We start from the raw sequence: 22,183 nt of genomic DNA, 5'->3' as shown, positions 1-22,183 counted from the left end.
AAGGCACTGTTTCCACTGCTGTTGATAGCTTCTGGCTGGCTCTCTTATAAAAAGGGCTATAATACCAAAATGCTGCGAGAGTGCTTTTAAAATAACCTTTCCAGCATTGCCAGCTTTTTCTTTCTTTCTTTTTTTTTCCAGATGATTATCATCCTTCCATTTTTGGCAGTGCAATCTGTTTCTGTAGCAACAGGGACCGAGGCAGCAGTCCAAACAGGAGAGTAATGCTTGCGGATTTGTGCAGTTAATCCCATGGGCTCTGCATGGTGTTTTCCAACAGTCCCAACTGAGTTGAAGTGCCAGAAAACTCCTAAAACTCATCCTGATTCATTTTGTGTAGATGATACAGCCTAAAAGAAGTCTACAGGAAAATAACCTTTTTTTTAAAGCATCACAGAATTACTTGATTTAACAGGCAGAATGAAGTCTGTGAAGGCAAGGACACCCTTCAGCAAAGACGATTAACACCGGGCTGCGTTGCTGCTTTTGGTGCTGAAGGGTGTGAGATTCAAGAGCACACCTTGGTTTATCCGACCGCTTACACACACCTACTAGGACCAGTTTTTCCAATTTAATTTTCTTGATACCTATGCAAGATGTGTGGTCTGAGATACGAAGCGCAGAGGAATTCTTAATGAGTTATGTTCCAGAACAGCTGTAGCCGGGAAGGCCTGTCCTTAAGTGGCACTTGGGCTGGGCCGCACAAAATAGATCAAAATTGTTGCAGCTGTGTTTATAACCAGTACAAGTGTCAGTTACTCAGAGGCAGAAGAGTTCTGCAGGCACTAATGAGGTGAGCAAAATGTGACAGGAAGCTAAAGAACTAATTAATAGCAAGAATTTGAAGAGAGTTGCGGCTGGCAGGATGCGAGAGTCTGTGTGGGTGGTTAGGCGGGAAGGATGGGATTCCTCGGGTGCAGCTTGAAACCTCTGAATTGCTGAGGTAAGGTAGGGGAGGGAAGGTCTTTAAAAAAAAAACCCTCGGGCCATCCAAGCCTGTTTAGTCTTAAGTTACTTCTGGATATGTGTGTTTTCAGAAGAGTCTTTATAGTTGCATAAACAATGACTGTGGATTTCTGGCGCCTGTGCAGAGGTATTTCATCCCTAACAATGCATAGGTAGAAGTGTAGGGATTCTGTTTGTTTATTAACTAATTTGCTTGGCTAGCTGTTCAGGAAAAAAAAAAACATTTGGTAAATTACACAGGTGTATTTCTTTCCCTGTGAAAGGAGAGGTGAAAACTCTTATTACTTGCTGAAATAATTCTGCTGAATCGATACACTGCCTATCATCTACCTGGCTTTCTGCACCTTTAAAAATGGTACTGTGTATGTTCATATCCCACTATTTAAATAATTTATATTTGCTTTCCCAAAGGAGAAGCAGGAGGTAATCGTCATAATGTTTGTGCATTTCTTTCAGAACTACATATACCCTAAAGGAACACTGTTAGGCTTCTTTTCCCTGAACGCTGTTTATCAAAAACATGCAATTTTTTTGTTTTTCAAACACATGACTTTTGATTCCCATTTTTTTAAAATTATGTTAGTGATTATGAGTAACTTCCATAACAGACATGTAGGCGTCTGACAGAGAAGGAAATACTATAGTGGTACGGAACCAGAATTGTATACCTTGGACACTGGGTTAAGTTGCTCTTCACGTCTCTTCAGGCTTTTAACTGTGAGGCACGGTTAGTGGCAATTGAATCCTTTCTCAAACTGGATTTTGTAGCATGGAAAGGACAGGCAGTTGCCAAACCCGGAGCAGTCAGCGGCGGGGACTGCGGTTCCTCTGCGCGTGGGCATTCGCCTCCGCCAGCCCTGCCTTCCCCGGCAAGCGTGGACGTGGAGTGTGAAAGCTCTGCGGGGGGGAAGTGGGTTCCACCATGAAACGTCGCTGTCACCGCGTTCAAAATAGATTTCAAGCAATTCTTTTTGGCGGTAACTGCCTTTGAGCGTGGCTGTGGCTGGTTCTGGTTTCCAGCCCAGACCGGTCTATGGGCGGAAAGCTTGTTTGCGACCTTGGCCCGCGTGTTACGTCGGACCCTCGCTGGGATATTCGGCGCTCGAGGAAGTGAAAATGAAAATTCAGTTTTTGCGAATGTGCTTTGAACAGCGATGTAGCGGGCGGCTGTCCCGACCCCGGTGCCCAGCCCCAGGCCCAGCCCCAGGCCCAGCCCCAGGCAGGCTGGCGGTGACCTGGCTGCAGGCGCAGGTGGCTGAAGGCCTCTCGCCTGTTCCGCCTCCTTCAGCCCAGCGGCAGAGCTCGGGCGGGCAGATAGCGGGGATTTCTCTATGCCGACTCAAGCTTTTTGGGGGAAGAATTCCAAGCGAACCCTCTTTTTTATTTTATTTTTCTCTTTCCTAGATCCAAGTCTGCCTGGATGTAGTCTTTCCGAACCGGCCTTCAGGCACGTTGGCAGAACCGCGCTGGAAGTCGCGCTTGGCAAGGGCAGACGAAGCGAAGCCCTCCGCCGCGGGCGCGCCCAGCGGCAGGGGCGTCGGTTTCCACTGGCACCGTGCGCCCCCTGACGACAACGGCAGGAGCTGTTTCTGGCCCCCGCCCCCCGCCACCGCCGGGCGGCGGGCTCTCCCCGCGGGCGCGGACGGCTTCCGCGCCCTCCTCTCCGCGGCGGCGGCCCTGCCCGCGCCGGCGTGCGAGGAACGTGCTGGGCCGCCCCGCCCGCCGCGGGCCCCGCGCCGCCAGGCGTGGGCCGTGCCGTGCCGTGCCGAGCCGGGCGGCTTTCCGCCCGGGTGCTGCCGTTTGCGTACGTGCCGCGGCCGGCCCCCGGCAGTGGGCGGGGGTTGCAGCCAGGGCTTCCCCTTCTGCCGGAGCCCGGGAGGCGGGGGGGCAGGGACGGCCGCCCGCAGCCGCGAGAGCCAGGCCTGCTCCGCGACGGGAGGCGATGTTGATGCTGGACTGCAATCCAGAGGTGAGGTGTGGGGCAGGTCGGTCCGTTCTTTCTGTCCTACCGGGAGCCTAGCCACGGAACCGTACAAAGTGTAGTTGGCCCGGAGCGGCTGCTAGATACCTTGGGGCACCGCCGATACCGATCTGTGTTTCTGGTTGAGAGATGAAAAGCCAAAAAAGTCGTGCTTGGATTGCTTTTTTTTTAAAAGGGCTGTCTCGAGGAACATAAAGGTCCGATGATTTGCAAGGGGGATGGTTTCTGCTATGACGCAGTGTTCTTGGACTTGCCGTGGCTTAGACTGGCAATAACATTGTGGGGTTTGTTGTGGTTTTTTTGTTTTTTTTTTTTTTTTTAAATCTATCTTGTTTATTTCAGTCTGATAGTTTCAGCAATCTGTTCGAGGCAGGAACTGGTGTGAACGCACCTGCAGATGCCTTTGGTCAGTCTCCAGCTCACTTGGCTGCTTGTGCCGGTGAAGCTTTTTTCCTACTTTGGCAACTACAGACAGGAGCGAATTTGAACCAACAGGTAAAAATACAGAAGTTCTGTTTCTCCCACTTATAATCTGGCATGGCAGTAAATCCATGTTATATTGTTTACATATTTCTTTATCTCAGAGAGGTTTTATATACATAGTCGTATTGCTTGAGGTATCTGGGGTTGCTTATTCTACAGTAACTTTATTCTAGCACAAACCAGAAATCCTGTCTATATTGCATTAGCGATTTCATTTGCTATGTATAATGCAATTTTCACACTTACAGTGCTGCATGCAGATGTCTAAAGAACTTAATTCTTTTACACAAATGACTCTTCCTTTTTCCTCTGAAATTTTGGCCCTGCTTCCAGTAAACGTAAGGATTCTTCCTCTAGCTGCAAAGTTTAACTTGCTTATACCTCTTAGATGGTAGCAGCAAGCTGTCAGTCACAGCAATCCCTGAACAGTGCTGAAAGATGCTGTTAATCAGGGTACAGAGTGTATTCTTTGTAAATAACAATGAGTATTGGACAGTACTTCTACTTTGCTGTGATGTATACGCTAAACATTTAATGGCAGTTACTAGCTCTATTCCTTTAATCTCTCTCTCAACTCACAACAGACTGGTAAGTTGAGTAACACCCTGTAAACGGTCATGTTGGACAACAGGATACCTTCATCCTATTCCCTTCACATGACTGCTATGTATCAACTGTGTTTTTAGGATTGCCTTGGAGAAGCCCCAATTCATAAAGCAGCGAAAGTCGGGAGTTTGGAATGTCTTGCTCTCCTTGTTGCTGGTGATGCCAGAATTGAGTAAGTTGAGCTACATTTAGTCATTTCAGTAACAGTGTCAAAGGATACAGGTATTTTGCACAGTACTTTTTCTTGTTCAGAATGTGTGTGCAAAACTGTAAACGTAGCATGCCTACAGTCACAAGAGCATTATTAAACACTGCCATAAACACTAAAGTAGCATAGACCATACACTTTTGTTTAGATCCACATTAAAGACCTCTATAGCAACTGCAAGAGAATGTTCCTGATCATAAGTTCTCCTTGTTAGTTAGTTTTCCCTTCTGATTAATGCTACGCTCACCTTCCTCTTGCTTTACTGATAACGCTAAGCCAGTCCTAGTCTAATGCCAAATTTATTTAAAATAATTATTCCTTGGTGCATTTAATACTAGCCCTCTGTATGAGTAGAGGCCCATGCTATTGTTGACAAACCTTCTTGGTATTGAGTTTCCGTACTTATTTTTATACCTTTGTCTAAAGTTACCACTTAATTAATCTTGATCAGTGCTTGCTCATAATATGTATTCCAATACAACTGAACGGTTATTGTTAACTCCATGTTTCAGCTTGTGCAACAACAGAGGACAAACAGCAGCAGACCTGGCACTGGCTTACGGCTTTCTGGAATGTGCCAAGTTCCTCACAACAATTCAGCACACTCAGACAATGAAATTGAGAGGACAGTCTAGCTACTCACCAAGTGACAAACATGGCTTGCCAAGAGAGGCTCCAGCTGCACAGAAACAAGAAAGCAAAACCAGCAGATGCATAAGCAGGAAGAGGAGAAGATCAGATGGTGTGTAACACTGTTGGTTTACTACAATTCAGAGTATTTTCTTTTCTTTAAATGCTTTTAGCATTTAAGTAAATAAATTTGGTGTTAGATACATAACAGTTGGATATAGAAGCCTGCTAGGAAGGATTAACTTGCATAGGTATTTAAGGTTACGGTCTTACCAGAAATGGATAGTGCATGGGGAATGCCACTGAAAAGGCTACTTTAACGTGGGAAGGGAGGGGGAGGAGAAATCATAGGTACTTTTACTGATGGAATAGCTACAGACTTATTCTTGTTTGTTCACATGACAGATCTTGTCTCCTAGCTGACAAAACAAACAGCTTGTAATCCCAAAATGAAATTAAGTGGAATACGAAGTCTGAAGAAACATGACTAGACTATGCACCGAGTAGTCAGAGGTGCATGCTGGTACGTTGTCTCCTTCTGAGAAGGAGGAAAGCTCATTTATTTTTACTTCTTACAGAAGACTGTTGTGGGGGTGGTTTTTTTTTTTTCTTCCCTCTAATAGCTGTATTCATACAGCTATAAATAAATGAGCATATAACAATTAATTCTCTCACATTTTTTTCCTGTGTCAGTAGGAGAACAAAGTTCGTCAAATTCAGTACATATAGCCATTTTTCTCCCACTCCCCTTCTAAAATGCTGTTATCAACAGTACCAGCAGCAAACGATGCCTTTGAACAGATTCATAGTGCACAAGACAGCTGGCTATATGGAACCTGAAATGTAGAGGACAGTTCATCTTTTTGGCAAGAAAGAATTCCATAAAATAAAAGGACTAGGCAATTAATCTGTAAAGATTTTAGCATAACAAAAAATGCTATATAAACATAAAGTTGTCCTAGCCCAGAGAGTATTAGTTACCTAATAAACACATTTGTAAGAAATACAGTTCACAGCAAATAGTTCTTATTTTTTGAGGTTTCATTTAAAAAAACCCTAAAATTCTTAATTTAATTACTCAAGAAACATTTCTATTTCAAGCAGGTTTTGATTCACTTAAAGCATTATTTTGATAAATAACAAGACAGTTATATCTAGATCAGCTAGTATTCTGGCTTAGCGTGTTCTAGCACAAGAGCAGAATTTAAATAGTTTTTGGTCGTTGAGGTAGGCACAGGTTGTAATAGGCATCCTTGTTCCAAAACTCTGGGCCCTTCCATCCACACCAACCCTGTCCAAGAAAAAATAAGATAGCATTTAAATCTACTACTAGTGTATCTATTTTATTGTTACTAATTTGAATATAAGCTGTATGAATTATTTTCAAGTATCTATAGAAGGCAACGACACACCATTTTCAGAAAGTTCTCTACACGCCTGGAAAAACAGAAATCATTTTACAGAGTCTCTTTCCCTTCCTCCCTCCCGACCCCAGCTCAGTTCCTAAAAAGCAGCATCTCTTCTCCCCTCTCCCCACTACCTTCTGCTGTTACAGAGAGACTAGTATTATTCTGAAACTCTATCGCCGTTTCCACTTCTCCTGTCTTGAATCCTTGCCTTCTTTGGTAATAGTTGGTATTTCAGAGCCAAACAGAGCTCTTGATATCAGAAGGTGTGCTGTTAATCATAATTTAGCAGAAAAACAGCCTAACAAAGCTCTTAAGTTTGCAGAGTACCACATAACTATATGAGGTATTTTTGAAGAAAAGACCTACAAACTTACAGTCCACCTCAGTTCCTCCTCTCCCCTGCCACTTTTGATGAGGAAAGGGGTTTCTGGCTGTATTTTATCCTCCTGGACCATTCCTGCACACCTTGTAGCTGTAACAGCCTTTGGTTCCACATGTTCTTTGGAAATTGTTTCTTTCTATATTCATTTCAAGCTTTGATCTTATGGGGCTAGCAAAATGTTTCTTCAGCAGCTTTTCTAGTTGGGCCCAACCCAAGGGTATCAAAGACATGAAATAAAAGTTGCTATTTGCAGCTTAAGTAATCAATTTCTTTCCTGTTCTTCATATTAACACCTATAGGATGATTTAGCCACTTTCACAGTGTAAGTTTCCAACACTATGTTTACTGTTTTGTAATGTGCTATGTCATCCCTTTTAGTAACTTTAAATACAGAAATAACATTACATACCCATCAGTTCTTTAGAGTTTTCCCAGATTTTCAAAACAGCTCAGTACCTGCCCTATAAACTTAGTTCAAGGCCTGATTTGAGAAAGCCTAGTGTTGGCTTTTAAAAAAGAAAATTAAAAATTTTAAATAAATGGTTATCTTCTCTGCTTCAGTAACAGAAAAAACTGTTCAGCCTGTAAAATGGTGTGCCATTCAAAATACCTAACACATTTATAGTATATACACTATTGCATAAAAGGGGAGATGGTTTAATTCAGAGAAAGTGAAGAACATTTCTTTGTACTCTAATAACTTCATGTAGTTGCTGACCCTTCTCCAAAGACACTAAGTTTCAGAAACTAACAATAAGTACCATCTAGGCAGGTTAACTGGGATCAGCACTTCCTCCATGAGGAACGGAGAAGCCATAGAATGGCCAATTTGTATTGGTCTATACATGATTTGTTTAGTGCCAAACTTAAGTGTATATACACACATACATATGTATATACATGTGCATATGCATCAAGCCTCACCTTTTCCAAAATAACATGCAGATCTTCTCCTCCAGTGTAATGCGGGTCTAGAATCAAATATTTTATGTGCCCTGTAATCTCATTCCAAGCCACTCCTAATATTGTGTGAGCCAAAACACCTCCACCTAAAATAGGAGGAACACAAATTGCTAAAATTTTTTTCACTGAGATTGGCTAAATGTGCAAGTCTAAAATAAAAGTACATCAAACGCTTTCTATTAGCAGATCAGCTTGGTTATCAAAATTATTCTGAAGCTGTCCTACATAAGATTCTTCACATTACTAAACAACATATCTTTACTGCAACTAGGGAAGGTTACTTATTTTACTTTACCTACTACAACTAGAGAATTTACTTTCCAAATTTCTTCCATGTCAGCAAGGCGGGTTAAATCCTCAGCACTTCCACCAGATGAAGTCAAGAATATATTTCAAACATCTGTTTTGCTCACTTTTTCTTTAAAGAAACTTAACTGTAGAAAAGGAATCTGGAAAACTTGCTGATCATAAAAGGACTAAAATTAGAACAGAAATCAGAATTTCTGGGTAAGGGTTATCTCCTGTTTCCTACTAAGTTCCATCAACAGGTATTAGAGGCAGAGTAGTAATTTCTGACTCCCCTTTCTCTAGCCTGCAAACCGAGAAAGGGGATATTTTGATGAGCTGGCCCCAGGCCGACTCTTGCACATTTCTTTCAGATAGCATGACAAGTTGACGTCCTTGGGATACTGCAGTAATGACTCCACACAAAAGATAGGAACTGCAAAAATCCCCAAAAAAACACAAGCAAAAAATACCCAAAAACCACCCGAAAAAGCCAACCTCTGCCCGCCCCCAACAACAACAAAAATTAAGCCAATCCACAAGAGAGCATTACAGGGAAAGGTAAGTTACAGTCTAAAAGACTTTTCAATATAGGATTCTAAATTCTTGAAATTCAGACAAAGGCTGCTGAAAGGCCAAGAATATTTCATACCAAAATCTGGACTTCTGGCACCTCTAATTTGAGAGAGTAAAACTATCTTTATGGAGTGCTAAATACAGATTGCAAAAATTGCTAAGATTAAAATCTTATTAACATTCAAAATGGTATTTTCAATATTCTTCATTTTCTAAACTACAGCTGTCTTAGAAATAGCTCAATTAAAGTTACAGCATTCTTACGAATGGCATTTCTAATGTTACCAACATTTCAGATTATTAAAACTGGTCTTAAAAAGAATTCGGATAATACCCTTCTCTTCAAAGCCAGATAAACAATAGTCTTCTGTGATGGGAAGTTTTGGGGAAACTGAACCTCTGGTCCTCTAGAGAGTAGAAGTCAGCTCTTGAGTTCTGACTTTAACAGCAGTTTAAGAACACCATTAGGACTGACTTTTGTTAGCAGGTTTAATATTGAGCTTGGGAGAAATACTGAGTGAAAAGATACCAGCCAGACTAAACTGTATTGTTTTTCAGGCTCCCTGGGGAAAAGCATAGTTTCAAATGCATCTAGAGTTTTCATTAACTCTTGTCCAGTAAACGGAATGAGTTCTAACCAAAATGAAATTTAGCATAGGGAGGCCACGCACTTTCATTGGCATTCTTCGATACTCAAGCACTTACCAATCATAACTGGAGTTCCTTCAGTCTTGAAATGATTAGCAAGCTCTCTTCCCTGCAATGCTAGTTCAGAACCCTGGCTGGGTAAGAAAAACAACAATAGATTTGTCATCCTCACTGGGCTTAATTCTCTAATTATCCATTATACTCATTAACTGCAGAGGTAACTGATTAGAAAGTGTCTTAGAGTTTTCCTGTATAAACATCCTGGGACAATCTGAAAAAAGTTTTTTAAACGCAACTTACAGACTCTGGTTGGACCAATGAATCTGCTGTAAGCCCAGTTGCCACAGGAGCACCTGGAGTCCTCCAGCTTCTATAACACACCTCCTGCTTGTCCCCCACAGTGGGGACAGCTGGTAAACCCCAATGCCCCCCTTCAAGTGGTTGAAAAACAGACTGGCTACATTTGTCAGCAAGGGGAAGTCTGAAGTAACAGAACTTCATCAGAAACATAACAAAAGTAAGGCACTGATAAAGGTGTTTAGCATGACATCTCTTAAGATAGGTTTCCACTCATACCCATGTTGGCTTTAAAGAAATCAAATCTCAAACAACATTAGTAATCTGTTCAAAGCAACACTGAACTTAGCTTTGTTATAATCTCCCTGCTTTCCCTTTCAACAATGGGGACCAGCTACAGACAGAAGTCTACACGGAAGAGAAATACATGCACGTATTCCAGGATGTGGAGCTGAAGACATACGCCAGAGACTCACATTCCCCTTAGAAGACTGACAGTACTCCCAAAAGTGGTGACAGAAGCTAGGAAAGGAAATTAATACAGATATTTTTAATATCTTGCCTTTGTATTTCTTCACATAGTGGTTAACCTTTTGAAAAGCCAAAGAAAGCCTGTGTGCCTGCTTCTCAAGTGCCTGGAGAGATGGATTAAATGCAGATGGAATACAAAACTGGAACTCTTGGAAACGGTGCCTTTAAATAATGGATTGAGTACTCGTGTTGCTGGTGCAGCTGTGAAGTCCTATTTCCATAAAGAGTTAGAGATACTAGCTGGAAATAAGCCCAAGACAAAAATGCTATCCACTGCCAGTGACCAGCTGAAAAAGATGCATGACACCACTTCTTCTCATCATGGTAGTAACATTGGCTTTTCATAGTCCTAAAAAACATTGGTGCTCCCTTGTAGCAGCACTATGAACAATCCTAGCCAGTTCACAAAGGAATCTGTTCTATATTCTTATGTGCAGGAATAAAAACCTTCATACTGGCAGGGCCTGCCACAGCTGCTATAAATAGTAGGTGGATCATCTGCAAATACAAGCTCTGGAACAAAAAAAGATTAAAATTGGCTGTATAAAGCTTCAGAAAATATTGAAGAACCATTAAGAATCACCATCGCCACATGCTCTTTTAGAGTAAATTCTACTGTAGATATTCTAAATAAACATAACTCATGAGTAGTATTTTGTTTGACTAGACTTTTCATACACACTAAGTTAGTATATATTCTTTATTTCATGATTGTTATTTATGACAAAAATTTTCAGGGATTTCTTAGTCCGCTTAGTGCTGCCTAGATGACAGAAATCCAGTAGTTTTAATTCTGATAAATGCTGAACATTATTCTTTTTCTCCCAAATATATTTGTAGGGTTCTTTATTGTGCATGAGGGTGTCAGATTGTCAGAACACAAACAAATCCCTTGTTTTATCTGTCACACAAACCCAGAAAAGAGAACACTATTTCCAGGCTGCTCAGCAATCTGCCTCAATCCTGAACTGATGGGTTAGCTGTGTGGACAAAGTAATAATTTACTGTCAGTATGCATTCGGTTCATGATGACCACCAGGCTGTGTGCCTGCTTCAAAAATCATGTTTGTGGTGCAAAGGAATAAGCTGAATTTCACATCAGTTTGCATATCATTACGCAATTTATGGAGACTGCAAACTGGAACCCCAAGCTCACAAGAAATCTAGCAACACCTTCATTTGTAAGCACTTAGCACAACCAAAGGGAGAAATACAGGGTTTATGAACAAAGAACCCTTAAAAGATTTATTATCTCTTTTACTAGCCCATGTTTCATAATGGTAATTTGCATTTTAAGGCATTCAGTCTTTTTAATAATTACTGAGCTATTCAGCAGATACTGATTCTTACCTGACAAATAATATTTTTGATGTTATTCCGAAAAGCTGATTCAAAACAAGCTGTACCTCAATCGAACCAATCCATTGCCGTGACCCAACAAATGCTGCAGGCTTGTCTCCAGCATCAACCAGTGCCTTTGCAACATCATGATGAAGAAAAACAAATGTCAACAACATATAGTAGGCAATTCCACCACTTTTTGTGAACAAAGTTGGTTTATATGTATGGGAACGTGTTTTGAACCTAGCCGGTCAAAAGCAGACAAACAGATGTTGAATTCATTCATTGCAGTTCTGTTTTGGAAATGCCACTTGAACACTAACACAGACAGTGCCCTATAAGCACAGAATATAACCCCAGGTCCACAGGGAGACTTCAAGCTGGGATGGTGAGCACTGTCCAGTAACATAGTGCATCATTTGTACTGCAGAATCCACTTCACAGACTGAAGTACCTGGATTCCTGTTCAAAGCATCTCAGAAAAGGATCCATTAAAATAGTGCTCTGAGGAAGAGGCCACTGAAATACACTGAAGGTTGTGGTTTATTTTAAACTGTTCTCCATTCTGAGGCTTATACGTTACATGCAGCACTTGAGGGGCCTTTTCTGCTCAGGATACAAAGCCCACAAAGTCTCCTGAAGGCTGCTGCCCTCTTCTAGATGTCTAAAAATACTAGGAGGAGTACATGGACTTCAGTTGCTTTTAGGTTTAGGTGTGGACAAAGATGTTCAGGAAATGCAGTTTTAACTTCAGTGCTCACATCCCTGTTTAAGTATGATGAAAGTTGTTTTATGGACTGAATCAAACTTTGCTAAAAATGATCAATAAATAAATATAACACAAATAACTATTTTTAGAATTTTAGAATTGCAGTATTTCCTGCTAGGCATACAATATTAGCTACCCAAGCCTACAGTTTTCTTCAGTGAATTAACAGAAACTAACATATTCAGGTATGCATTCAAATTCACAATAGAAATGGAAGTGAAGGAGAGTTCAAAAAACAGGAAAAGCCCACTACTCTCAAAGGCAAAGTTGCAAAAGAAAGCAGTAAATCAATGCATAGCATCTGGGGACTAATCCAGCTGTCACTGAAGACAAAAGTGAGTTTTAAACTGATTTTAATATGACACATTGACTTCTTTGTTTTCTTTCATTTGACAAAAACAATGAAAATGTCATTATCTGAGCTTCTAATAGAACATTAATCCAAGGAAATATTTAGAAGACTATTTTAATGAGTCTTATTTGTACAGATAATGTCACCCGACACTGATAAACATTTGGAGACAGATGTCCTATAATAAAACTTGTTAAAAATAGTAATTCAGAACTACTATAGTTAAATTTAAGAGGTAAATTAAAAATATCACACAAATCCAAAGTCTCAAATACATGAATTTGATATTTTAAAAGTAATCTATAAAAACTTTTCTAGACAAATATGCATAAAATAATTAATCTGCCTAGATGTTCTGTACCTGTTGAATTTGCTTGTGTGTTGGTATAGGTGTATCAATGTAACCTTGCTGCTTGAACCAAGAACAGATTGTCTGCAAAGACCGATAAGCACAGCCCCAACCGCTGTCATCAATCCGATCCTGCATATAGTGGTGATAACTATACACACCATGTACTAAATAAACCTGCACAGAAAGAGATAATACAAATGAATCTGATCACACTTGGATCAATTTTCAGAGAAGTCATATGACCTGTCACTTGCACTGTAAAAGCTTTCAATTGGGGACTGCAAATCTTTTAGAAGAATTGAAGAGCTGTTATTCACACATGATTACTCCTCCCTTTTTTGTCTCCTAAACATCTCCATTCATAGTTTTAATTTCTTGTCCTGGTTCTGAGAAACTTTCAAAAACACATGCTAAAAATGTGTACATCCTGTTTCAAGAAAATGCAATTTCTTTGGGACAAATATAGCTAAAGCAATGCCATTTTGTGCACAGAAGCCCTTTTGCTTAAAAGGCCGTGACAGTTACTTCACTTTCTCATCTATACAATATTGACTATCTAAATTGCTTAACAACAAGTCTCAAGTAAAATAAAAAAGTAATTTCTTACAAAATGTTTCAGTTTAAACTTACCATACCAGACTCTGTACCCGGTGAATTAAGATGCAAATGTGGATTTCTGAGATATCCATCTTTATATGGTTCATCTGGAAAATGATAAGCATTTGCTCTCTTGAAATATGGTCTGTCACAAGGCAGATTGTATAACCCATGCAATTCCTACATGCAAGTTAGAATAAAAATAAAGAGCACAATTCAAATTTTGGACTGAAAGAAACATCACATTGTAAGTAACAATAAAAACAAACAATTTTAACAGCATAGTTTAGCAAATTAATATATTAAAATCTGTTTCATTAAATATTCAGCATGTCCATTTACTACTAGATCTCACCTCTCAAAGGAAACTCCTGCAGGCTTACCTCCTAGCTAAAGGGCCCACTATTTTATGGAGTCCTGTTATGTAACGCCTGCCACTGGAGCCCCACTGAAGGTATGAGTGACAAGTGTCTTGTGAAAGCATGATAAAATACACCATAACAGAAAAGAATTAGTTTTGTCTATGTAGTCATATAGATGGACACACTGAATTATAATCTTAACTGATATTGAAGACATACAAATACCACATACTGAGACAAAGTTAACATACTGAGCTTATGGTTTAAGCAGATTCTGTCTATTTTTAAATCTCTTAAGCACTGTTTACAACAGAGCAGCCACATTTAAAGACATATATTGTCTTATTTCACAGAGCTTAAGAGTGAAAGGAATGATGAGATCATCTAGGATAATGTAACACAAGCAATATGTTTTATGCAGATGACCCAACAGTGAACCTAACTACATTAGCTACAGTAACACTTAGCAATCAGCCTATAAAAGTGAAGGGAAGAGAGAGAGAGAGCAGGAAAGACTTAAAGTGCCACTAATGCCTGAGGCTTCTGCAAATGCAAGGAATAGATTAGGTTTTATATACATAGTGATACTGCACAGGGAAGAAGAAAATGAAAAATCCCCATGGCTTCTCCACCTCTAAGGCAGCAGAAGATTCTTTCCACACACTCAGTATGTCTAACAGTGTGACCCGAACTGGTATCTGCCAGGTACACATCTCAGTCTGAAAGGACTGCCACATCAGAACATTTTTCCACCTCATCCATATTCCTTTTTTCTAGATGTGCCAACCCAGAAGGAAAAAACCAACCAAACAAAAGCTAGCTAAGGCTGGTCAGCTGTGAGCCACAAAAAGCAGCCCTCCCAAAACAAACAAACAAAAAACCCAACACCACACAACCCCAAGAAAGAAACCAAAACAAACAAAAAACCCCAACCCTAACCCTTTCAGGACACCTGTTAAAGCTTGAAAGTCATAACACACTACAGGTAATCTGATATTCTACCACGGAAGTGGAGAAATTCAAAGAATACAGTACCAGAAGTATAATTCAGATAAAACTTATCTAAAACAAATCCTATGTGGTTTTAAAGTTTCTATTGTTCCTTTACAAAAATGGTATCTGGCACATTTTATAAAATAACTTCTAATAAATCAAGCTTCCACATTCAATATACTGCTTCATTTATAATAAAAATAAATATAAAAAATAGCAGTATCTGTTAGTATTTATTCTACATTGGCTAAATGAAAAGCTTTACCACTGCTTCAGTTACAGTAATAATATTGGTTTTTTTTTTTTTAAAAATCAGGTTCTGTTAGTATTTGTTTGCTTTACCTTCCTGTAACTTTCCAGCTGATCATCTGAAATACCTGTAGGATATGAGATTGTTACAAGGTGATTTTTTCCTGGTAACAGGAAATGAAATTGTTCTGGTACCACAATTGATGTTCCCTTCATGTATTTCATGATACATCTTTCCATGTCAGTTAATTGTCTGTGAATTGCTTTCACCAGGAGATTTTGTACCCTGCAAAGTATAAGGGAGAACATTTAAAAAGTAGAACAGTGATGGTGGATCACTTTCTCTCATAGCTCTGATAGTTACACAATACTTATATGCATATTTGCACCTGGCCTAATGAACTTACTACTTCCATGCTTCCACTCCCACAGAGAAAGACAGAACCTCACTGTGCTTTACTCAAAGCATGTCTGCACACAGAAACTACTCCTTAGTGATTCAACCCTCCAAAGTGCAGGTACCCTGGTCTTATATCAGAAACACAACCATTATGAGTATTTGCTGAATAGAAGTTACAGATATGACTATATGGGGTTTTTTTGCATTTTATCCACCCCATTTAGCGTCCTTCGGAGTCAAATCCTATGGAAAAAATGCAAGTTAAAAATGCAGAGGAAGACTCTAACATTTTCCACCTTCGCTTACCTAGCTGCAGCCCCTAACGTAGTACTGAGATTACAGAGACTCATCAAATACACTCCAACTCTCACTTTTATATACACTCACATACTTACAAGAATTTTTAGAACATTCTCCTTATTTTCGGAATTCCTTGCTAAGCAATGATTATGAGTTATCAAATCTGTCAGACATTGATAAACTGAACCTTTTGTAGATAACCAAAAGATTGTGTCTTGAGATTAAAGCTAACAACTGTCTATAGTAGCTTTAATTATTTATACAGTTAAAATTCCAGTACAAAAATACTATATGGTACTTCATTAAACCGATTAATGATAGCTTTACTTCATTATTTCAAGAAAAAGAAGAAATGAAGCTGAAAAATTACAAGTTCAGTATAACACTTACTGTCCCCATGTTTCTTCTGGAGAAACAGATACAACAACATCAACTGGTAATGTCATATTAACGTAGTGGTGTTCCTTATTTTCCTTTTCAATGACTGGAGCCAAAGCAGCTAAGGAAGACGTCATTTCCAACATGAGATCTATATTGACTATCTGCTGCTGCAGAGAATAAATACACCAATAGTACACCTCCAACAACACATGCACCAAGAAGGCAAAAGTAAGATTGTAGATATTTGGTATCAAACTCAGTAATGAAATAATTGGGTTTAAAAAAGCTAGTCATGTTAAAGACAAACTTCTACGTACTGATCTACTGTAGGTGCATCTCTGCATTCATGCTGAGTCTCAATGACTTTAAAAGGATTCTTTTAAGTCATGTCAATGTCTATTTGTGTACAGAAAAGCCTAGGGAGGGCAGATCTAAAAGTGTTTAGATGATAGGTTATCTGATATAATTTATTAGTGTGGTGAGACACATACCATATCTTGTAACTTTTTATCCTTTTTTTTCCCAAGCTTTCGTTTGGTCTCATCATCTTGATCAAGTCTGAAGTATCAACAGAAAGAGAAATTTCTATAATATGAAATTAATCTATTAAAAAATATGTATTTTTAAATATACTCACTGTATAAATCGTCTTATCTCCTTACAAGCAGAATCATCAGTCAGCTCTGGAACAGTGTTCCTACCATTGTTAGGCCACACATAGACTGAACTGTGGCAAATTCTTAGTACAAGGACATCTGAGGACAGTTTGTTTGCAAGATCACTGAAAACATATCCTAACGCCTTTTTTGTTGATGCCTCTGAAACACAATAAGGATTCAGTTAGCCTAGAAAATTCCCTCACTTTTGTTATAGCTGCTGGGCTTACATTTAAAAAAAAATTGCTATGTTTTGACTTGGAATAAAAACGTAAGTGCTGGTATGATCAGAAAAATGGCTATGTAAACAAAAACTGAGATTAGATTTCACTTAGCAGGTCCGTCTCAAATATTCACACTCATACCTGCCTGAACAAAAGTGTACTGTTTCTCTCAGATGCTGTCAAATATGAAGAGCTGAATGAATTACAGAAGAATAAACCTACACCGTAGTCAATTCTCACATCAATAACTCTTAACCAAGCCTACAGTTACAAACAAAATCCTATGTACAAACTTCTACATATGGTTATATTTAGTCTTTTGAGTAAATACTGCAAAGATTCAATCTGAGTCACATGTTTCTGACTTCATATCATTATCCAGAAATACAAACCAAAAACATACTAAATCTTTGGAAAAGCAAGGCTTGCACTCCAGCTGCAGACCAAAATTTTGGCCAATGTACACCTGTAACTGTAAGCCACACCCTGGTCAGCCTGACTTTTTACTACTGGTATAGACGTCTGTCTTTCAGAGCTTTTGACTTTTTAAATTTCACCCACTCCTTACAGCCTGAACCAATACTGGATATGACAGAGCAACTTTTGCACATTACCAGCACTGTTTTCCTCACTGAGGAGATTAACATTACTTATAATGCAACAAGCTACACAAAGCCTAACAAGCTATGAAAGACTATGCTGAACTGTATTTCTTTAACACAATAACTTAGTGCAAAAGACAACTAATAATGGCCAAATCTAAAGGTCTATAAAAGCTACAGTATTAGAAAAATCAAACAAACCCCAACATATTTAGCTAAATCTCCTCCAAAAAAAACCTCACTGCCTTCAAAGGAGTGGTCTGCCATATTCACATACTAACTATTTCTCTGGAGAATATTATGCTGCACTTGGACAGTCTCAGTATCACTCTGCTTCACTGTGGTTAAAATTCACTACACTGTAAAGAAAGTCAAATAAATAGCCTTTCTCGGAGGATGCAATTCATAAAACGTTAGTGTGCATTAGGCCAACCTATTCCACACTTCTATTCCACATCATGAACTGAAATGAGCCCAAGTTCCTTTTCAAGGTTCATTAGCACCGAATTCGGAGTTTCTAGTAAAGACATGTCCTTTTAAAATGCAGAATGACCTACAGTTGAGCTAAAGACACCCTCCTTCTGCACTCTGACAGCTCAATGGCCACTGATAGCCTCGAGTAGATTTTTTTGAAGTTAATTTCACATTATGCAAGAATGTGGGACTAGATAACACCATATGGTCTAGTCCCTTGTTACCACATGGAATTGCAGTAGCCAATCCCGTCTAAATTCAGTAGAATAACTAGTTAGCTTGTTCATCTTCTCTATTGTTCTAGAAAGACTAGACCACAATTTCAAAACCGTATTATTAATATAATCCTATTATTACCAAATTCACTGTCATTAAGATATTCTCTGTTTGCTTAGAATTTCAGGGTCAACTTTGGGATCAAACTGAAAAGTGATCCCAATAACACATCTGAAAGTAGGAAAGATATTTAAACTTAACTTCAAATTAAAATAAAAAACATACAGTAGAAAGACTGTCAGAAAATTAATGGAGATTAAGAATAACTTTTTTTTGACATAATCTTTCAGGGTTTAGGAGGAATGCCATGAAAATAAACATCATAGCCAGTTAATTAACATTTACATAAATAATCTTTTATTAAGAAATCTATTATAGTCTTATAGACACACCATCAGTAGTTGCTAGCTGAAATGCAAGATCCAAGCCTCCTCTTATTCTAAAAAGTATGTCCATAGCTTCTAGAATTACCTAAGGAGAAAAAAGAAGCAATGAAAATGAATAGTTATTTGAACATTCTTTCTCTCCAGTTACAATTGACTGTTATTATGCCACACTGTGCGAGCACACCGGTAAATACTGCAGCTGCTCAGGGTACAAAAGGCCAGTGAATAAACAGGGAACCGAGTGGAACAGCAGCACACAGTTGCTGGAGCCAGTACCTCAATTACATGAGTGCTGCTACACACACAGTCCTTAAAACACATTTCCTACCCATACATGAAAGTCTTAATTTTCTACTTTTACCATTTAGAAATATTTTGGTTAAAATGTCATTGTTTCAATCCAAATGTCATGTTGCTCATCTTATGGGTCTTCTTCCAGCTCAAGTAAATCAAGGAGCATTAGAGCAGAAAGGTAAATAAGCACATCTGTAAGTGTGCATGCATTTTGGTTAGGAAATCACAGCTTCAGGGGAAAAAAAAAAAGCGGGTGTGGGGCAGGCACACAACCTCTAGAACCCAGGCTGAGTTTCACATTTGACAGAAGAGCCGGTTATCCCAGCACAGAGACCACCCAGCTGTTTCTTTCCCCTTCCAAAGCCCTTGCTCTGTGTCCCCACAACTGCTCATTGCAGACATTTCAACATGAACTTAATCAGAGAACTCATCCAGATGGAAACCCATCCTTTTATTGAGAAGACTTTCATCCAGGCAGGTTCAACGTACCGCTACAAAAACAGCTGTGCCAGCACAGAGAGGAACAAAAGGTAACAGCCCAGAAGACTGTGGGTATTGCTCAATCTAACAGTCCACAAAAAGAAAAGCTTCACAGACTTAATTGCTTTAAGAAAACCACCGAACACCTGTTAGAATAATTACACTAGGACAATTTTGAAGGACTTATCACATAACTTACAAAGGATGGGAAACTTCCAGGTGCAATGCTATCATTATTAATTAAATAAAAGAATCAAAACATAGGACTAATTTTCTTTCCATTAAAAGTATTCTAAGCAGAAATATATAAAGAGATATGCACACCTGATGAAAATGTACACCTGATGAAAATGTAAGCACTACACTTTCAGCTTTGGGCGAAGGATTTTCAGATTTCTGTGATTCTGGATTGCCAAAGTTTACTCCAAGAAACAAAAAAGTCAAGATCGTAATGTCTGACGTTTTGGTTCCTGAACTATTTCAGTGAACGCAGTTATGTACTTTAAAAAGGTCTTGGACCGTGGGATCCACAAGTGCCAGCACGTGAAAAAAAGTTTGCCCGGGTTGATGGCTTTTATTTGAATTATTAAAACACAAGAACAAGGTTCAGGAATGAAAGCAGAGCTCTGCAAATGAGTAAGAAAGGATTTGGGCTTTCGATAGAGGCTCATCCGGATGACGAGGTCTTCCGACAAATGAGTAAGAAAGGATTTGGGCTTTCGATAGAGGCTCATCCGGATGACGAGGTCTTCCGACAAAGCCCCGGCAGAAGCCACGCAGGCTCCTCCGAGACCGCCAAGGGCGACAGGGAACGGCGGCTGCGAGGGGCGGATGAAGGCGGCAGCGCGGCAGGTGCCACCGCCCCGTCTGGCACGCCCTGGGCCCCGCACCCTGAGCTGCCCCAGGGGCCTCGACACGCCCCCCGCGGGGCCCCGGGGGGCTGGAGGCCGCCACGGAGCACCCGCCCGGCCGCGGGCAGGCCGGCACCAGCCCCCCCCCGCCCGCCCCGCTCGCCACAGGACGGGGCAGCGCCGCAGACCGCTCCCCCGCGGCCGTTTCGCGTGTAGGGGGGAGCGGCCGCGGGTCCTCCAGGGCAAGACCCCGGCCCCGCCGCTAGCTCAGCCCGAGCGCGAGCCCTCCCCTCCCCGCTGAGGACGGAGCTCCCCGTCGCCGCCAGGCGCTGGCGCTGCTGCCGCCGCGGCCCCCTCCCGCCCGCCGGGTCCCCGGGGGAGGGGCGGACTCACCACGTCCGTCAGCGCCGCGGCAGGGACCGAGCCCGACCGCATCCTCCCCGCGCACGCACACTCCCACACGGGAGGAGGTACCGCGCGAGCTGGAGAGGTGGGGAGACAGTTTATCCGCCCCCCGCCGGCAGGAACCGTCGCGAGAGCCACGTGACTACTGGTGCGCCCTCTCACCCCTCCCCCCGCACACCCGCACTGAGGTGCTGCGCAGCCGCGATCGCCTTGGGCCGTACCAATGCAGGGAGCCGGGGGGGGGGAATAGGATAGGCTCGCCCGCTCTGCCTGTTGGGCTGTTCCACCTCCTGGGCAACCGGCACCAACCGAAGGCGGGCGGCGGCGCCGGGCGCTCCCCGCCGCCATACCGCCTCTCGCTCCCGTCCGCGGCGGTCTCATGCGAGTGAGGTAACGGCTTGGGTAAGTAGGTGCCGCGGTGCCGCTCGGTTCCCTCTTGATTCACCGGCCTTCCATGCCCTGCGGTGCTGCCGCGCTTACCAGTGGGCCGGCGCGCGGTGGTGTAGTGCGTGAGTTGAGCTTTCTTTAGCTTGGGCAACCAGCCATGGTTTATCTGGTGTCGGCGCTCTGTGGCAAAACATTGGTGTTTCCTCACCTTTCCTACCGATTCCTTGGGAGACGCTCCAGAATCGTGCTTGCCCGCCTGCTGCTTCGCAATACTGCTGCTTGGAGGTGGGGCTCGTCCACCTCGTTACAGCTCCTCAGTCGCACAGAACTGCTGAGGTCCAAAAACCCGTCCCATTAATCCCTTCATCAACGATCTTTGCTTTACACTGCGGAATTTAATTCCGGGTCTATTTATTTTCGATAAATTATTCCTACCCTCCTCATCAATAATGCCAACTAGCTTCCTAACAGCGAACCCTTAAGTTTGTTTCTAAGGGTCAGTTTTCTGTCATTTCTTCTTTCAGTGCTATTTGTCGTCACCTGCCCTTTGGTTCCTTACCCAACATCTAGAGCGACCAATAATCAAATAACAGTACTGAGTTTACCTGGTGAAGCGATGCGGCATTTCACACTGCGTGAACCTCCACGCATTGCAAAAAAAAATTGCTTCAAGCTTGTTAAAACTTCTGCATGCTGTCCATCCTGTGTGCTGAGCATAAGCAAAATGTGGCTGGCCCTTCCATCGTACACAGTGTTCCAGCATATTAATACTTCTAATAAAAGATATAAAATCTGTATTATTATATATATTTCCACTGCTATGCTGCTGCTGCTTTTCTACTCTGCACCCACATGCCAGATACAGCTAACGTGTGATATTAATCTGTCGGAGTTTTCTGCTGCTTGAGTTATTTTCATTCTTATTTTCCATCTTGCCTTTGCCCCCATAGTTAATACCAGCATGGGACTTGAGCTACATTGTCTTTAATCTGTATTCCACCCTAATGTGTTAACTTTCCTGCTCTCTTTTGAGCTGTATGGACACAAATACTTCAGCTGTTTGTTTGCATAGCCTTGATTTGTTGGA

At 41.2% G+C, this 22,183-nt stretch overlaps 2 protein-coding genes across 3 annotated transcripts; one reads left to right on the top strand and one right to left on the bottom strand.

Annotated features, from left to right (window-relative positions):
• The first annotated feature begins 2,886 nt into the window (after window positions 1-2,886).
• On the top strand, window positions 2,887-10,537 carry ANKRD37 (ankyrin repeat domain 37). Of its 2 annotated transcripts, none has more exons than XM_059817682.1 (5): window positions 2,887-2,935; window positions 3,290-3,442; window positions 4,117-4,208; window positions 4,757-4,986; window positions 10,017-10,537. In XM_059817682.1, the coding sequence occupies exons 1-5, from the start codon at window positions 2,909-2,911 to the stop codon at window positions 10,310-10,312; spliced, it is 798 nt and encodes a 265-aa protein (XP_059673665.1). In that variant the 5' UTR covers window positions 2,887-2,908; the 3' UTR covers window positions 10,313-10,537. The 2 variants fall into 2 exon arrangements, with proteins under 2 accessions (XP_059673665.1, XP_059673666.1); XM_059817683.1 differs by having other exon boundaries at window positions 9,829-10,058.
• On the bottom strand, window positions 5,004-20,752 carry UFSP2 (UFM1 specific peptidase 2). Its single transcript, XM_059817681.1, has 12 exons — window positions 20,698-20,752; window positions 18,686-18,764; window positions 16,699-16,879; window positions 16,553-16,619; window positions 16,071-16,228; window positions 15,074-15,266; window positions 13,410-13,556; window positions 12,789-12,953; window positions 11,316-11,440; window positions 9,195-9,271; window positions 7,590-7,714; window positions 5,004-6,165 (listed from the first exon to the last, which is right to left on the bottom strand). Exons 1-12 carry the CDS (start codon window positions 20,737-20,739, stop codon window positions 6,079-6,081), a joined length of 1,446 nt encoding a protein of 481 aa, XP_059673664.1. The 5' UTR covers window positions 20,740-20,752; the 3' UTR covers window positions 5,004-6,078.
• Window positions 20,753-22,183: the final 1,431 nt, after the last annotated feature.

Source organism: Gavia stellata, chromosome 5, assembly GCF_030936135.1.
Source record: "Gavia stellata isolate bGavSte3 chromosome 5, bGavSte3.hap2, whole genome shotgun sequence".
In the NCBI taxonomy this organism is placed as follows: Eukaryota; Metazoa; Chordata; class Aves; order Gaviiformes; family Gaviidae; genus Gavia; species Gavia stellata.
This window is presented reverse-complemented; position numbering and strand designations above follow the sequence as displayed.

Coding starts and splice junctions, on each gene's coding strand:
- UFSP2 (XM_059817681.1), bottom strand. CDS start 20,739: ATGCGGTCGGGCTCGGTCCCTGCCGCGGCGCTGACGGACGTG. Junction 12,954..13,409: donor CGGGTACAGAGTCTGGTATG/GTAAGTTTAAAC, acceptor CTTTCTGTGCAG/GTTTATTTAGTACATGGTGT. Junction 7,715..9,194: donor AGGAACTCCAGTTATGATTG/GTAAGTGCTTGA, acceptor CTCCTATTTTAG/GTGGAGGTGTTTTGGCTCAC.
- ANKRD37 (XM_059817682.1), top strand. CDS start 2,909: ATGTTGATGCTGGACTGCAATCCAGAG. Junction 2,936..3,289: donor TGCTGGACTGCAATCCAGAG/GTGAGGTGTGGG, acceptor TGTTTATTTCAG/TCTGATAGTTTCAGCAATCT. Junction 4,209..4,756: donor GCTGGTGATGCCAGAATTGA/GTAAGTTGAGCT, acceptor TCCATGTTTCAG/CTTGTGCAACAACAGAGGAC.